Consider the following 19,048-nt stretch of genomic DNA (forward strand, 5'->3'; position numbering starts at 1 on the left):
GAGTAGGAATAGTATGGATAGACATAATGGTTGGCAAAGATGTAGTGGTTCACGGGGCTTGTTTCCATGCTGTACAACTTAATGACTTTATTTACATGTAGTGGATGACTGTGCACTGAAATTTCTTTTAGGAAGCAACAAGGATCTAGCAGTCCTGGATAGAAAAGGTGTAGAGGGATATAGGCCTATAGTGGGCAAATGGGTTTAGTCCTGATGAAGTGTCTTGGCCCAAAATGTTGACTGTTTATTCCTCTCCGTAGATGCTGCCTGACATGCTGAATTCCCACAGCATTTCGTATGTGTTGCTTTGGATTTCCAGCATTTGCAGAATCCCTTGTGTTTACACATTCTGCAATTTTCCATGTTGTTGAGTAGATGCCTGTATTGTAGGTGTACTGGAATTGCTTCACCAAAGCTGTAGTAACTTCTGGTGCACAAGTCTTCATACAATGGCCAAATGTGTCCAAGTATGGCCTTTCATATATCCAATGACTTTATCTGTTTCAGATAAAGGCATTGGGTGTAGCCCAGTCCATTATGGGTAAAGCCCTCCCCACCACTGAGCACATCTACATGAAATGCTGTCACAGGAAAGCAGCATCCGTCACCTGGGACCCCCACCATTCAGGTCATGCTCTTTTTTCACTGCAGCCATCAGGAAGAAGTTACAGGAGCCTCAGGACTCACACCACCAGGATCAGGAACAGTTATTACTCCTCAACCATCAGGCTCTTGAACCAAAGTGGACAACTTCACTCGCTCCATCACTGAAATGCTCCCATAACCTATGGACTCACTTTCAATGACTCTTCATCCTACCTTCTCGATATTTCTTGCTTGTTTATTAATTACAATTATTTCCTTTTTTTGTATTTGCACTTAGTTGTTTTTTGCACGCTGGTTGAATGCCCAAGACTTTCATTGATTCTATTATGATTATTATTCTAAGGATTTACTGAGTATGCCCACAAGGAAACATATCTTAGGGTTGTATGTAGTGACATATATGTACTTTGATAATAAATTTACTTTTACTTTTGAACTTTGATGATATCACATGGAGCTATTCAATTACCTGAATACTAAGCTCTATCATGCTGGGAACCACAGGAGGCCATGATGGATCATCCACTCGGCACTTGTGGCTGAAGATTCGTGTAAGTGCTTCAGTTTTCCCTCTTGCACAGATATGTTGAGCTCCCTCGACATTAAGAGTGGGGATATTGTGGAGCGTCATCCTCCAGATTGTCCATTACTATTCACAACCGAAAAGAGGCAGAAATGCACAGCTTGTATCTGATCCATTTGCTTTGGGATTACTTAGTGCTGCATACTGCATACCATTTATGTGGCTTGGCATGCACGTGGCCCCTGTCTTGTAGCTTCACCAGCTTGATCACTCATTCCAAGGTATGCCCAGTACTGTTCCTAGCATGTCCTCCTGCACTCTTCATTGTACCAGCGTTGATCCCTCCAATGCTACTGTACTAATTTATAGAGAAATAGTACAGAACAGGATCTGACCCTTCAAGTTGTGCTGGCCAGCAATCCCCCCTCCATTTAACCCTAGCCTAATCACGGGACAATTTACAATGACCAATTAACCTACCAACCGGAAGTCTTTGGACTGTGGGAGGAAACCGGAGCACCCAGAGAAAACCCACACGGTCATGGGTACAGACTCCTTACAGGGAATCCATATCCTGCCTCCAAACCTAATATATCCCATCTTTCAGGTAGGAGACCAAAACAGAGCACAGTATTCCAGCTGTGTCCTCACAAACACCCTGTTTAACTGCTTTCTGAATGGTACACTCCTCACATGCCAATTGCCTTCATAATTACATGCTGATCCTGCCTGAGAATTATTGTGAGTTATGCACTAGAGCTCCTGTGTCCTCTGAACTTCATTCATTTGCTTCACTTACATGTAGAATTATAGGGTGCAGTAATAGGCCCATTTGGCCCTCACCCATGCCATAAGACATAGGAGCAGAATGCCATTCGGCCCATAGAGTCTGTTCTGGCTTCTGATCATGGCCAATTTATTATCTCTCTCAACCCCGTTCTCCCGTCTTTTCCCCATAATATCTTTCTGTGCAAATCCCACTTGCCCACTTTGGACCTATATACCTCTTCACCTTTCCTATCCAAGTATCTGCCCAAACACATTTTATATATTGTAATTGTATCTGCCTCCACTACTTCCTTGGGCAGCTCATTCCATATATCTGTATACTGTGTGAAAACCTACTCCTCATATCTTTGATTAATCTCTCCCCTCTCACCTAATACCTGTTCCCTCTAGTTCATCTTTTGTTTCCTCTTAACAGAGTGCATGACCCCACACTTCCCACATTAGCTCATCCCCCCACAATTTGTCAGGATTTTGTATATTCTCTCATTCTACTTATATCCCGTTGCTGTATCACAATGTGCTCATCACCACAAGCCCTTCTACCTATTTTCATATCATTATCAAACTTGGAGACCTTACATTTTGTTCCCTCCCTAAGGACATTAAACAAAAAACAACTGAGGACCAAGAACAGATCCCTGGACTACTTCATTAGTCACATCCTGAAAAGGGTCCAACTCTCTGTTCCAGAGAACTTATTGACTATTCACCTTTCGGGGAGGAAGGTTACTGCTCTGTTTCATCAACAACAAAGCAAACAATTCTTTTGATGTCATGCAGCAAGGCAATGATGATAACAGATGGCAGACTGGCTCCAAAAGATTGTTTTCTGTCAGAACTCATACAATTGTAATATTGTACACTTTTCACAATCTGACATTTCTATCCTTTATCAAAAACTGTTTCAGAACATCGTTGTTATGACAACTATATAAGCATCTTGAAACTAGTGAAAATTGTCATTTATAGAGTAGGGGCCCCTTCAGATTATTATTGAGAACCATTTTGTTTAAGGTGATATACATGTATATAATGTATCTGTCCTTCAAAACCTTCCTTAAAGATGCACCAACACCAGTGTACTGGTATACACAACCATGGACAGCACTTCCACCATGATAAAGAAACACTAACTCCGATGGATGGGTCACATCAATTGGACATCTAGCACACAAATCCCCAAGTAGAATCTTTACTTCCAGTTTAGGAAGGTCAGCAAGCTGATGGTGGGCAAAGGAAATGCTTGAAAGTTAATATCAAAATCAGCCTGAAAGTAATTCACCATTACATCAAAAAACTAGGAAGACATTGCACTCAATAGAAATGCCTGGAGGAAATCTGTTCAAGAGGGAGCTGCACTGTATGAGATTGACCTCCGCTGTGCCAGAGGAAACAAGCGGCAACTGTGAAAAGGGAAACTGAACAACCAAAAGACCCAACCTCTAACCACAGCTACTGTTTACACTTACCCACACTGCACCTGAATATGTGCATCCCTCTACAGTCACATGAGGATCCACCAATAGACAACCCCTTAGGAGAACATCATACCCCACTCGAGTGATTGCACTACATTCATATACATCACAGGCAGACACCCAGTTCCTACAGGAAAGAAAATCTCCTGGTATCTACTTAACATGTGGATGAGAGACAGGAAGTTGGATCACTGGTACAATATCCACCCGCGATCATATCACTGTACAAATTGCAAACTTAGAACAGTACAGCACGCTTCCAAGGCCCTTACCACTAAAATGTTAAGCACCCAACACAATTTCTCACCTGAAAAGGATCTTGTATCAGTCTCATAGGTCCAAAACGTACTTCTGTAGATGCAACCTGTAAGGGGGAAAATTAATACAGTCAACAGAAAGTTCACTGGTGAAGCCACATGGCAGTAAAATTGTAAAGTAAAATAGTGTAATTTATACCTTGCATATTGTTTTACAACAATCAGATCAGAAACAATTTTACAGCTTTTAAAAGATAAGCCAATGCACCAACATATTGTATTTATTCATGGAAAGTGCAGAAGTCCCAAAGCCTACAGATTCTTTCATTATAAGGAATTATTTATTGTTTTGCTGCTATTGATGTAGCATTTTGTTTGCCAGGATCACAAGTAAGGGGTATGCCTGCAAGTGTTTGATTGGGTGTGTTACGAATGATGAACAACTCTGATGGGCAGAAGGGTACAGAATCGCCAATGCCCCCCCCCCTTTGGAGAATCGCAAATTGCTACTATTCCGATGCTGTTATCAAGGGAGATGAGAGAGACACAGGAAAGCTGCCAAGGCAGTTGTTATTGATAAACAGCTCATGTCAGTTAATGAGAGAGAGAGACAACTCAGAGATACACAAAGTGGAATGTCTCCTCCTAACAAAAGCAGAACGGAACCACTGATTACTGCTATTGTCTCTTGGAGAAGGATTGTTTATTGAGTACTGTTCTATTCATTGAAACCCCTCAGGGGGCAACCAGAGTGGTCTGGTTGTTGGGTTGCATCATCCCAACCTGATTGACACCTGAGACCCTGTGAGTGAGGATAAAAGTAAGGTCTGGGGAACAACCCTCAGACACACCAGGAGAAACGCTACGAGACCGGTGGGGGCTTGTGTGTGTGTCCACCCTTGCCTGGGTGACGAGTCCTCCATGGAATGGTCTAGCTAAAGGACGGAGGGGTCATACGTGAATGGCCACAACAACAACGCATCGACGGATCAAGATCGTAAAGGAAAGTCGGCAAGTCAATAGCTGTTACTGTTCTCTCTCTCTCTCTCTCTCTCCAACAATTGAAACACTGCGACCAACAACTACCGCAGCCTGCATGAACTGAACTGAACTTTATATTTCCATCTGACAATTCATTATCCCCTAGACAACTATAGAGCTTATTTCTTATTGATTATTATTATACCCGCACTTTTAGGTTTAGTATTGATGATGTATATTATCTGTATATTTGCATTGATATTATTTTTGTGTATTTTTACTAATAAATACTGTTGAAAATAGTATCACCAGACTCCAACGGACACTCCTATATTTGCTGGTAAGACACCCAGTTATGGGGGTCGTAACAGGTGGAAGGTTGAACTGAGTGAATTTTTGACTAAATGCTGCACTCAGAAACAAGTAGTAGTGCAGCAAAAAGCAGCATCCATCGTCAAGGACCACCACCATGCAGGCTATGCTCTCGTCACGGCTGCCATCAGGAAAAAGGTACGGGGAGCCTAAACCATCCATTCCCCGAACCAGTGTGGAAAACTTCACTCACCTCAACTCTGAACTGACTGCACAGCCTATGGATACATTTTCAAGGACTCTGAAGCTCATGCTTTCAATGTTATTTCTTTACTTAGTTCTTTGTGTTTGCACAGTTTTCTTCTGCACATTGGTTGTTTGTCAGACTTTGTGTGTAGTTTTTCATTGTATTTTATTGTTCTATTGTAAATGCCTGCAAGAAAATGAATCTCAGGGTTGTATATAGTGTCATATATATACCTTGACAATAAATTTACTTTGAACTTTGCAGTGAACAGCTACTGTACAAGAAGAAACGGGGGGCATATCATTGATAAGAAGAATGAGGGATATCTCATGGAAACCTATTGAATTTTGAAAGGCCTAGGTAGAGTGAATGGGTAGAGGATGTTTCTTATAGTGGGGGACTGTAATACCGGAAGGCACAGCCTCAAAATAGAAGGAATATCTTACTTTAAATGCATATTTATAGATTGACAATTTCAGCTATATAGGCCCTAAACTCTAGAATTCACTCTAGACATTTCTCTTCTCCATTAATTCAAAATTCAAAAGTTCATAGTAAATTTATTATCAGAGTACACTTCTGTCAACATAGACAACCCTGAAGGGGATTTTCTTGTGGGCATACTCAATAAATCCAATAACCATAATAGAATCAATGAAAGACTGCACCAACAAGGTGGACAATCATTGTGCAAATACACAGAGAAAGAAAAATAATAATAATACAAAATGAATAAGCAATAAATATCACAAACATGTGATGAAGAGTCCTTGAATGTGAGCCCGTAGGATTTAGGAACAGTTCAGTGATTGGGTAAGTGGAATGAAGTTATCCCCTCTGGTTCAGAAGCTTGATGGCTGAGGAGTAATAACTGTTCCTGAACCTGGTGTTGTGGGTTCTGAGGCTCCTGTACCCTTCTCCTGATGGCAGCAGTGAGAAGAGAGCATTTCCTGGTTGGTGAGGTTCCTTGATGATGGTTGCTGCTTCCCTATGACTATGCTCCATATAGGTGTGTTCAGTGGTGGAGAGAGCTTTACCCTTGCTGGACTGGGCTGTATCTACTACTTTTTGTAGGATTTTTTGTTCAAGGGAATTATCTTTTCATACCAAGTTGGGATGTAGCCAGTCAATATACTTCCCACCACACATCTATAGAAGTTTGCCAAAGTTTAAGATGTCAAGTCAAATCTTCGCAACCTCCTAAGGAAATAGAGGTGCTGCTGTGTTTTTTTCGTAATTGCACTTTATGTGCTGGGCCCAGGCCAAGTTGTTGACCCTCTTCACCTCTGATCCCCCAGTGAGGACTGGCTCATGGACCTTTGGTTTTCTTCTCCTGAAGTCTCCTTGGTCTTGCTGACTTTGAGAAAGAGGCTGTTGCTGTGACATCACTCAGCCCTCCTATTCGTTGATTTGGCTTATGACAGTGGTGTCATCAGCAAAAGTCCCTTTGGAGGGGAGATTTGGAGGAATTTCTTTAGCCAGAGGGTGATGAGTCTGTGGAATTTATTGCCACGGGTGGCTGTGGTGGTCAAGTCATTGGGTATATTTAAAGTGGAGGTTGATGTGTTCTTAATTAGTCAGGGTGTCAGGATGTCAAAGGTTACAGGGAGAGGGCAGGAGAACGAGGTTGAGAGGGATAATAAACCAGCCATGATGGAATGGCAGAGCAGACGCGATGGGTAAAATGGTCTAATTCTACATCTAAGTTTTATGATCTTATGGTATTCTGTCAATTCCTAGCTTGGGGAAAGAATTACAAGAGAAAACACATTTGTCATTTACTAATTGTAGGGAAGATGTTAAGCTTTTATAACAAATAGAGTAGGACACTACCAGGACATATTCTTGACAATATTTTGTGACTGTTATAATGGGAAAGTGTCAATGTCCATCATTAGTACTATATGATACCATACAACTTCTTGTGCATATACTGTATGATTGCAGCTATAAACAAAAATCTGGAGGTTGCTACCATGCTTCATTTTTTAGCATGTTATATTAGTTTTGTTTTACTCATCTATGAGACCACGGTGCAATATTTCTTTCCTGTTAATAATTAATTGCCGAGGAGTAGGGCAGCAGAAGTGCAGTATAATACAGAGGCACTGTCACTCAACCGAGTTAATAAAATCAGCAAATGCCAATGAATCTTGCATGATCAGGGCATTATATTTGGCTGCCTTCTTCTCCTGAGACAGTCCTATAGGAGTGAGGAGGATTTGCATCCAGTGCAATTCTGTGGCTTGCAAGGTGGCTAATGAATTCACGCAGCTGACTCTGAAACAGACCATACTCGATGGGGCTGGTGGGTGAACTATCAAAATGATTGTAAGCCATCTCTGTAGTCTGCTCACGGCCTCCTCATGCTCTCGTTGGACAGATGATGTTCCTTCATGGATGCTATTTTACCAGCTTGAGTGACTTTAAGCATGTCTTAACATTTTCAAGGAGGCATCAAGGCCATCCTTGCACCATTTTCGCTGGCCTCTCGAAAATTCCTTGCCACAATGGAGCTCAGAATCAGAATCAGTTTTATTATCATTAATTTATATGATGCAAAATGTTTTGTGGCAGCAATACATTGCAAAGGCATTAAATCACATAAGTAAATGGTGTCAACAAAAAGGAGTAATGGTATAATGTTCAAGGGTTCGTGAACTATTCAGAAATTTGATGGTGGGTGGGGAAGAAGCTGTTCCTGAATCATTGTCTGTAGGTTTTCAGTCTCCTGCACCTCCTTCCCGATTGTAGTAATGAGAAGAGGGCACGGCCGAGATGATGGAGATCCTTGCTGATGGATGTCATCTCCATGAGGCACCGCATTTTGAAGATGGCTTTGTACAGGGGAGAGTTGGGCCTGTCATGGAACTGGCTGAGTCTACAACCCTCTGCAGTCTACACCAATCCTGTGAATTGAAGCCTCTATACCAGGCTGTGATGCAAACAGTCAGAATGTTCTCCATTGTACATCTTTAGAAATTTGCTCGAGTCTTTGGTGACGTTTTGGGAGTCTAGTGTCAGTCACACAGATGACGTGGCCTTCCCACCTGTGCTGGTTGATGTGATCAGTGCTGTGTCCGCTGATTCAGGAGAGGAAGTTGACGTTGCTATGTTAATTCTGCCAGTGAAAGGCAGTAGCATTGATATAATTGTGGGAGAGTTACAGAGAGGCGAGGAAAAGTTGCATCAGGATCTTCAACTCACATTGGTTTTGTGCATGGCCAGTTTTCTTGTACACTTAGGTGAAATAAGAAACGTTGATTTGGACCTTGGCCTCCAAGCTGTGCACATACCCTGATGGCTTTTGGATACTGCAGCTGATGACTGAAATTGGTGTGATCTTGGTTTCTGGAGGAAAGTTAATTTAAACAATTTTGCACCCATCCTGTGGATTGAAGGCAAGGTGCAATGAAGAACACTAAGAAGAGGGTTGTTGCAATGACAATGTTTGTTTCCATTCAGAATGGGACTGGGCCTGTGGTGGAAAGGAGGATTTCGGCTTACACGTCTTCATGCGGCAGACAGTCAATGATCATGAATTCCTGAGGCCAGCCACATTGGTTCAAAGGTTCTATTTAATATCAGAGAATGTATACAATATACAATCTGTAATTCCTACTCTCCGCAGACATCCTCGAAACAGAAGAAAACCCCCAAAGAATGAATGACAGAAAAAATTGGGGTTTTACATTTTTTCTGTAAGAACTCCAAAACCCCTGCCCCCTTTCCCCCTCCCTCTCTCCCCCCCCTCTCTTTGGGGTTCTTACAAGCCCCTGCCCCCCTCCCATCCACAAGCAGCATCAACCCTCCCCATCCCCCCCACTTATTCCAGCAGAAAGCATCAGCACTTCCACCACCCATCATGCAACTATTCATAGGTATTGATCACAGTGGGTCTCAAACTGGACCAACAATGTGAATAATCTGTAGCAACATACACAAAATGCTGGAGGAACTCAGCAGGTCAGGCAGCATCTATGGAAGTGAATAAACAGTTGATAAACAGCAAAACCCCAAAAAGAGACCATGGCCTACAGTCCATCAAAAACTAACTGTCCATCCCAACAGTTCAACATCCCTCAGGCTCTTGCTCTCTCTCTCTCTTTCTCTCTCTCTCTCACTAACAAGGAAGAGAGACATCGTTCCTTCCACAGTGAGAGGGAAGACAAAACGTCACTGTTTCGATGTTACAGTCTGTAGTGCCGCTACAGACTGTTGTTGGGGGAGGGAGCGGGAGGGGTGATATGGGGAAAGTGGAGGTGAGGGGGTGAGAGGGTGAGGGTGAGGTTGAGAAGGTGAGGGTGAGGGGAGAGAGAAAATAAAAAGAAAGAAATTTTTCATTATCCATGAATCCCTGTTGTAGAGTAGCAAAAAGCAATATATAGTCATTGGTTATGCCATCTACACTTTCCTTGGGAATGTTGTGTGATGCAGAGAGCACCCAATGTGCCTCCTGACCAATGGAATCTGTCTGTGGTCCTGGGAGACAGTGGTCTAGGAGGGTTATTGCAATGATTTTCCCTGTGGACAATATCAAGATTACTCTGCAGTTGCTGCAACCATTTCATGACATTGGTCATAATTCTTGCATCCCTGAGATCCCCAGGCCTGCTTTTCTCTTTCTAGATGAGGGAAATGTGGTCAGGGAATTCATATTAGAATACAACTCCACCATATCTTCATGTCTCCAGTGGGATAGCCAGGGGATTTATGATACTTCAAATGCGGAGTGATCTTTTCAACCTCTTGCCAAGCTGAAGTAATACTAAAATTGTAACAGACTCTTTATGTGTGAGATTTGTCAAAGAAGCAAGCAAATCTGAGTGCCCGAGTTGAAGATAGCTTTGAACTACTCCTGGAGGTACTGACTGTCTTGTTGACTAATCAGTGCTCAGCAGGCTGTTTACACTGCAGCTGATCTTAAGAATGCTTTGAAACTCCTGGTTGCTCTTATCAAACTAGTCTTAGGGCTTTCAACTAAGAAACTATTCATAGGTATTAATCACAGTGGGTCTCAAATTGGACTAACAATGTGAATACTCTGTAGCAACATACACAAAATGCTGGAGGAACTCAGCAGGTCAGGCAGCATCTATGGAAGTAAATAAACAGTTGATGTTTTGGGCAGAGACCCTTCGTCAGGACTGGAAAGGAAGGGGGAAGGTGCCAGAATAAGAAGGCGGGGGGAGGGAGGAGGAGGAGGAGGATAGCTAGAAGATGATAGATGAAGCTGACTGAGTAGGAAAGATAAAGGGCTGGAGAGAAAGGAATCTGATAGGAGAGTAGAGTGGAACATAGGAGAAAGGAAAGGAGGAGGAGACCCAGGGAAGGTGATAGGCAGGTAAGAAGAGGCTAGAGTGGGGAACAGAAGAAGAGGTGAGGGGAGGGATTTTTTTACTGGAAGGAGAAATCAATGTGCATACCAACAGGTTGGAGGCCACCCAGGTGGAATATAAGGTGTTGCTCTTCCACCCTGAGGGTGGCCTCATGTTGGCACAAGAGGCGTCCATGGATCATCATGCCAGAACTGGAATGGGAATTGAAATTCAAATGTAATTAAAATACTCTGTAGCTCGAGTCATTTGGGAGTCATAGACTAGTTGCAAGGTGTTGACTGGGAAAAGACTTCTTTATGAGGTCTCTGAGTCCTTTGTTATTGATTTTGCTGCAGCAGAATTTTTGTTGACATTGCTTTTTCCAAGGCTAGATAGATGGAGAAAAAATGAGTAGGCGGTGATCAGTCTGTAGTGGTTAGATCCTGATAAAGCATGGAAGAGGTCAACCTTCTTGTAATTCCTGATATGGACAACAGCATAGACTGGATCAAGGGTATTGTCAGAAAAGTCTTGGCAGTCATTTTACAACAACTTTATTTTCTAGCAAATTAAACTGTCTGGTTTTGAATATACAGAATAAATGACTGCAGAACCTAATGTCGGATGTGGGAATAATAAGCACTGAAGTAAGAGAATATTGATTGAAATCTACCAGTGCATGCTGAAGGAATTCCATCATGTCAATAAGTCTTTCACAAGTAAGTGGTGAAGGCTGATGTGACAGTGAATGAAAAAAATCAGTATTTGTTTAAGACCATATTTATATTTGCCAGTTTCTCTGATGTTGTCTCTTCTCCCAAAAATCTGGCTGCTTAAATTGTGTCAGGAGGACATAATGTGGATTGTATACTAGTTTGTCAAGAGATCTGAATTCTTAAGCCACTGGGGGAAATTATCTATCTTGAGACCTAGGAGTCAAGGCTGAGACTGATTGTGAACCCTGTTTTCTAGACACCATTATTAAATCCTCCACCTTTAAATTTAGGGTAGCTTTGCCTGGGTATTTGCATCTTCTGCTTATGCAATAGCAGCGTATTGCGTACTTTTGCACTGATGCAATGTATCTGGTATAAAGAACACGATCCTGTGCAAACTAATGCAAGATAGACTAATTAGCCGTCAAGTCAGTGATCTCACCAATGGGAATAATATTGCCAAAAGTTGGGAAATAAGTTCCAGCAGCTGTTTTCATGTTATTTTTTTACCTTCGGAACTGGGCTACTGTTCAGTCAGAAAAAATGCATATGATAAGTAGTGATGGTCACTAAATGTTTATAATATGGCATGAAATCTATTGCCTAGAATTTGGGTAACCTTTCTGATGCTCCTCTCACCCCTTTCCTTCTCTTCACCTGCCTATCACCTCCCTCTGGTGCTCCTCCTTCCCTCTCACCCATGGTCCACGCTCCTCTCCTATCAGATTCTTTCTTCTCGAGCCCTTTACCTTTTCTACCTATCACCTCCCAGCTTCTCACCTCATGCCCCCCTTGTCCACCCACCCACCTTCCTGCTCACCAGATTTCACCTGCTTTCTGTTGCCTGGGGTGGAAAAGACGCTGCTGTGCTTTTTTTGCCACACAGCTGGTGTGTACAGTCCAGGTGAGATCTTCAGTGATCTGTATACCGAGGAACTTGTAAGTACTCACCCTCTCAACTGCAGACCTAGTTTGTACTCCTTCCCTTCACCCACCTTCTTATTCTGGTTTCTTCCTCATTCCTGAAACACTGACTCTGCATTCCTCTCCATAGATGCCACCTGACCTGCTGAGTTCCTCCGGTAACTTGTGTGTGTGTTAATTTGGTTTATCCCATTCTTGAACTGTCAGTCATATTGCAATGTGAATAATCTCAAAAAGCCTCTCTGTTTTGGAAGGGGTGGGGGGGGGGGGGGTGGAACAGCTTAGCCAGCTTTCTAAACACACCGGTAAATATGTGAAACGATAGAGCCTCAATGGGTTGCTGGTGGCTGTCCATCAACTGAGATTATTTACTTGCCTGGTTTCCATTGAGTGGCTAAGGTTTAAAGGTAATCCTTTGGTCTTTCATTAGAGGTTTAAAATATCACTAGGTCTCTGGATGGGGGTAATACTTACATGGTCTTACCCTCTTTAAAATCGTTTCAATCCCCTTTCCAACAGAAAAAGCTGAACAGGACAGACAGCCTCTGCAGTGACATTTCAGATTGTTATCTTGCATAGGAGCAATCTGATCCATTTCTTCCCTGCAATATTGTATTGTAGAATCTACAATATGACCCGTGAAGTTAAATAAGGAACCTACAGTCTGGGGAAGTGTCTGATGGGCAGTTAGCATTCACATCTTCTCACATCTCTGTGCAAAATACAAAAGAAATCTAAACCCTCACCAGAAATAGTGTGCATGACCTTACTCTTAAGCTGCAAGCTCCAGACACAGAAAGGTGATCCTGAAAATTGTTCTTTCTTTTTTCAATCTTTTTATCAGGTACAAAGGTCATCAGGCCTCAGGTTGGCAGTGCAAATCACATTTCTAGTTGGAAATGCTATCCCACGCATGGCTGATTTAAGCAACTTCGCACAGTAAAGAGGATCAGGCATGGGTCAACCCTCTGCCAAGCCAGTCTGAAAAATCTGGTGGTCTGAAATTTCTGTGGAAACAGTCTTTGTCCCAAACATCCTCTCTGAAATGACCATTTCACCACCTCACTACACAGTCATTTGAGAGTTAGTTACCTTTCCACTTTACTGGGATTTATTGGCTACCCACAGCAATGGGAGGATGGAACAATTTCCTCTGAGGTGCACTCAACTGCATACAGTCAGGGAGTGTAATCAGGCAGCGAAAAGGTTCAATAGCAGTTGTGTCAAGTACCACTTGTGTGTCTATGAGTATAAGAAAGCATAGCTTGTAAAAGATAAAACAAATGCATTTATAAGGAAGCTCCTATTGCTGCTGCATCTTTAGATTTATTTCTTAGGAGACTGAATTGTTTAGAACTGACAAGACCCTAAGTTGGCCTTGCTAAATTTTGCATAGGTAATCAATGACCACACTATTTTTCTCGCTATGCTTCCCAGCCACAAGACCTATCCAAGTTTAATGGATGGATTAAAGGATGGATAGGTACATGGAGCTTAGTAAATTAGAGGGCTATAGGTAAGCCTAGTAATTTCTAAGGTAGGGACATGTTTGGCACAACTTTGTGGGCTGAAGGGCCTGTATTGTGCTGTAGGTTTTCAATGTTTCTATTGCCTATAATTCTTTCTGTAAACTGGAATTAAATTGCAAAAAATTAGCTTATGATGTCTTATTGCAAAAGCAGCAACCGAGAGGGAATGTAACCTTCAACAACATTAGCATTGCTGAGTTCCCCACCATTATTAGCCGGAAACTCCACTGTGCTAACAAAAGCATGCCATGGCTACAAAAGAAAGTCGAATTGCACTGGATGAATCACCTCTTAATACCCTGAAGCTTTTCCATATTAACAAGGTACAAAACAACAACATGATGGAATACTCTCCACCAGCGCCAATGAGTGCAGCACCAACAACTCACAAAAAAATTGCTTGCACTGCATTAACCAACTGATATGTTTATTCTCTCTACCACCAGCTGACATTGACTGCAATGTGTACCCTCTCCAAAAGGCACTTCCAACAGACGACTCCAACCGCACCTCCCAGAGATTACCTCCACCAAGAAAGACAAAGGTACAAAGTGTATAGGAACACCACCGTCCAAAAATTACTATAAGTTACTAAAATAAATAAATAGTGCAAGACAAGAATAATGAAGTGGTGTACATTGGTTCATGGACCGTTATAGGAACACCACCCTCAATGTCCAAAAAACAAAAGAGCTGATTGTGGATTACAGGAGGAACGGAGACAGGCTCACCCCGATCAGCATCAGTGGGACTGCAGTTGAGAGGGTGAGTAGTTTCAAGTTCCTCGGTATACACATCACTGATGATCTCAACTGGACTGTACACACCGGCTTTGTGGCAAAAAAAGCACAGCAGCGTCTTTTCTACCTCAGGCAACTGAAGAAGTTCGGCATGGCTCCTAAATCCTCAAGACCTTCTACAAGGGCACCATTGTGAGTATCCTGACTGGCTGTATCACCGCCTGGTATGGGAACCGCACCAACTTTGATCACTAGGCATTGCAGAGAGTGGTACGGAGAGCTCAGTGCATCTGTGAATGTGAACTTCCCTCCATTGAGGACATTTACAGCAGCAGGTGTGTAAAGAAGGCCTGGAAGATCATTAGGGAAATCAGTCACCCCAACCACAAACTGTTTCAGCTGCTTCTGGCTGGCAAACAGTACCGCAGCATTAAAGCCGGACCAACAGGCTATGGGACGGATTCTTTCTACAAGACATTAGACTTTTAAATTCACATGTCTGTACACTGCAATGGAGTCATAACGCAAAGATTTTTACTCCCTTAAGTTGTGGGATGGATGTAAAATTTAAATAAATTCTAAATTCTATCTGGAAGCTCCCCTCCCAATTGTGCACCATCTTGACAGAATTATATTGTTAGTTATTTACAGTTATTTGATGATTTCCTTGGGAACTTCACACAAAAAGTTACCCCTCTCTGGTGCCTGCATCATTGTTGGGTACCTGAAGATCCACACACAGTGCTTTTGGAACAACTTCTTCCATCCTGCCATCAGATTTCTGAATGATCTATGAACCAATGAACACAACTTCGTTATTCTTATATTGTACTATTTATTTATTTTTGTAACTTACAGTCATTTTGTCTTACCCAGTCCTACTGCCACAGGACAACAATGTCAGTGATAATAAACCCAATTCTGATTCTGATAGGTCTAAATTCTGGGACCTCCTTCTCAATTGCACTATGCGAGAACCTTCACTAGTACAATAGTTTAAGAAGGTAAATCACCATTGCCTCCTCAAGGGCAATTTAGAATATGTCATGGATCTTAAACACGAGAATGTCTGCAGATGTTGGCAATCCAAAGCAACCACACACACAAAATGCTGGAGGAACTCAGCAGGCCAGGCAGAATCTATGGAAATGAACAAGCAGTTGACCTTTCAAGCTGAGACATAAATCCAGACATAAAACTTCATTTTTGGCAATACCCAAGTCACAAAGATAATTGAACAAAAGAAAATTCTCTTCTTCAATATCTTCATTTTTCTCTGGAAGACAGCCTTTTCACACTGGGATGTGATTCAGCAGCTGTTTGCACTACTGAAATTAGAACCACCATTCACCTTGACACAAAGCCTGAAAAATACTTTAATTCTCAAGGGAACATTGAGGAAGTTTCACTTCATTGGAGCGAAGTTTGCTTTTTGTAGTTGAGTGAAGTTGAAATCATTTGCCTTGAGTCAGTTTGAACCCACTAAAGAATTAAAAAAATACAGATATAATTTGCCCTGGATATTACACACTGGGCCAAATCTTAAACCTGAAAGAGGATCAAGATGGAGGTGGATAAATATCGATACTAAGGGCAGTGAAAGGGTTTAAGGAGGGAGCAGCGAAGTAGCGCTGAGACCAATATTTGAGCAAGCTTGAAAGGCTGACTCTTGCTCCAGAGGTTTTCACCAAAGCAGACAGTTCATGTGGGACTTAGAGGTCACTATGCCATCAATGATGAACAATATCCAAACTGTGCCATTAAATGTGGAACTGGGGAGTTTCAGCAAACACCAGCCCCACCAGCTATATTTCATTAGGAGCCTGCAAAGATTCTGTACGGCGATAAAGACTCTTAGCAAATTTCTACAGATGTATCATGGAGACCACTGTCACTGTCTGGTAGGTAGTGGCCATTGAACAGGACTGGAAAAAAGATGCAGAGGATTACAAACTCAGCCATCTCCATCATGGGCACTAACCCCACCATCAAGGGCATCTTCAAAAGGTGATACCTCAGAGAGGTGACATCCATTATTAAGGACCCCCATCACTCAGGACATGCATGCTTCTCATTACTACCACCAGAGAGGAAGTACAGGAGCCTGAAGACACACATTCAAGGCTTTAGGGACAACTTCTTCCACTCCACCATCAGGTTTCTGAACAATGAACCTATGAACACTAGCTCACTATTTCTGCTTCCTTTTTGCATTACTTATTTGAATTTTTAATATACATTTCTTATTGTAATTTATATATTTTTTTACATATTGCACTGTAGTGAAGCCATGAAACAACAAATTAAAATGGCATACCTGTGTAATATTATATATCACGCTAGCATAGCATTTAGGGTAAATGTTTACAGTGCCAGTGACCTGGGGTCATTTCCCGCCACTGTCTGTAAGAAGTTTGTATGTTCTCCATGTGGGTTTCCAGTTTTCTTCCACGTTCCAAAGACCATAAGACACAGGAGCAGAAGTAGGCCATTCAGCCCATCGAGTCTGCTCTGCCATTCAATCGTGGGCTGATCCAATTCTTCCAGTCTTCTCCACTCTCCTGCTTTCACTCCATACCCTTTGATGCCCTGGCTAATCAAGAACATATCTATCTCTGTCTTAAATGCACCCAATGTCTTGGCTTCCACAGCTGCTCGTGGCAACAAATTCCACAGATTTACCACCCTCTGACTAAAGTAATTTCTCCACATCTTAGTTCAAACAGAACATTTTTCAATCCTGAAGTTGTGCCCTCTAGTCCTAGAATCCCCTACCATGGGAAATAACTTTGCCATACCTTATCTGTTTAGGCCTTTTAACATTCAGAATGTTTCTATGAGATCCTCCCTCATTCTGCTGAACTCCAGGGAATACAGCCCAAGAGCTGCCAGATGTTCCTCATACGGTAACCTTTTCATTCCTGTAATCATTCTCGTGAATCTTATCTGAACCCTCTCCAACGTCAGTATATCCTTTCTAAAATAAGCAGCACAAATACTTCAAGACTTACGGTTAATAGATCAATTGGTCATATGGTCGTAGTTGGGCAGACAGGACTTTTACCAAGCTGTATCTCTAAGTAATTAATTAATAAACAAACAAACAAACAAACAAGCCATTGATAATAAACATGATTCTGGGAGAACATTCAAACCTGTAAGGTCATTGTACTTTGCATTAGGTTAACAAATAGAAGGGTTATGTGCAATTGTACCAGACACTGGTGAAGTCACCTGGAATACCCCCTACAGTTTTGGTCCCTCATCTTAAAACAATACAGTAACATTGGAGGCAGTTTAAAAGAGATTTATCAGGCTAAGTCCTGTGATGAGAGTTGTCTTATTGTGAGAAACTAAATAGCTTCTTGAAGTTTAACAGAATGAAAGGTGAGCCACTGGGATGTCTTCAGTAGTGAGGCAGTCTTGAACAGGAACACTACTACAAGATAGGGGGCTGGTTGTTTGAAACTGAGGTACCTAAAATGTTCTTCTTGCTGAGGGTGGCATATCTGCAGGCATGGCAACTGCATTATTAGAAACATCCAAAGTGGAGGTCAACAAATATTTGATTGAACAAGGAACAGAGGGGTAGGGAGAGGTGGTACAGTGGAGTCGATGAGTCTAGCATAGTTCAGTCATAAATCAGATTAAATGGTGGACAGGCTTGAAGGGCCTGATGGCCTACAACTGCCCTTATTTTCTTCTGTTCAACCAATTAAGTACTGTTCATCCTTGCCTTCTCCACGAGTTACTCAAGTTTTCCTTTACATAGTATTGGTGGTATAGTATTTAACATTTGAGAAATGACTGATAGCTCTGGTCCTGTAGTTGATGGAGTTCAGAAGGTCGTGGGGGGGGGGGGGGCCACGGGAATCACATTGAACCTACTGGATTTCAAAAGACCTGGAGAGACTGGATGCCCGGACGTTGTTTCCATTAGGGGGAGAGTATGATCTGCGGGCAAAAGGATGTGCTTTAAAACTGAGATGAGAAGAATTTCTTCAGCCAGAGGGTGAAAATCTGTGGAATTTGTCACTAAAGGGGATTGTGCAGGTCAAATCACAGGGTATATTTAAAGTAGAGATTGATAGGTTGATAGAAGATTGATAGAAGATGGAAAAAGAAGCAGCCATTATTGAATGATAGAGCAGACTTGATGGGCCGAACTGCCTAATTTTGCTCCTATACCTTATGGTCTTTTAGTCATTTTTTTTGGTCAGAATTTAAGACCTTCCAAGAAATTTAATTTACAAATATCAAGATTTGGGCTGCTGCTGCAAAAACTGAAATTCATATATTTTAAATTTACCTTTTAGTAATTCTGACCATGTATTATACTGTCCTTATATCAAGGCGTGTTAGCCAAATGGTGTTGCAAGAAAGAAGTCCATTGGCGCAAAACATTCTGTGCTTCAAATTAAGATATAACGACATAAAAACTTATCATTATTTTACAATTGATTAGATAGATAGATAGATAGATAGATAGATAGATACTTTATTCATCCCCATGGGGAAATTCAACTTTTTTTCCAATGTCCCATACACTTGTTGTAGCAAAACTAATTACATACAATACTTAACTCAGTAAAAAAAAATATATGATATGCATCTAAATCACTATCTCA

The 19,048-nt window shown here is 41.8% G+C and overlaps 1 protein-coding gene across 7 annotated transcripts in view; it reads right to left on the bottom strand.

Annotated features, from left to right (window-relative positions):
* pde8b (phosphodiesterase 8B) overlaps window positions 1-19,048 on the bottom strand; it is a 272,856-nt gene that overhangs the window by 101,898 nt on the left and 151,910 nt on the right. For all 7 annotated transcript variants that reach the window (XM_073048236.1, XM_073048238.1, XM_073048239.1 and 4 more), the window contains exon 2: window positions 3,704-3,760. In XM_073048236.1, the coding sequence (XP_072904337.1) occupies window positions 3,704-3,760 (57 nt within the window). The remainder of the gene's footprint in view (window positions 1-3,703; window positions 3,761-19,048) is intronic.

The sequence above is a fragment of the Hemitrygon akajei genome, chromosome 6 (genome assembly GCF_048418815.1).
Source record: "Hemitrygon akajei chromosome 6, sHemAka1.3, whole genome shotgun sequence".
Lineage (NCBI taxonomy): Eukaryota > Metazoa > Chordata > Chondrichthyes > Myliobatiformes > Dasyatidae > Hemitrygon > Hemitrygon akajei.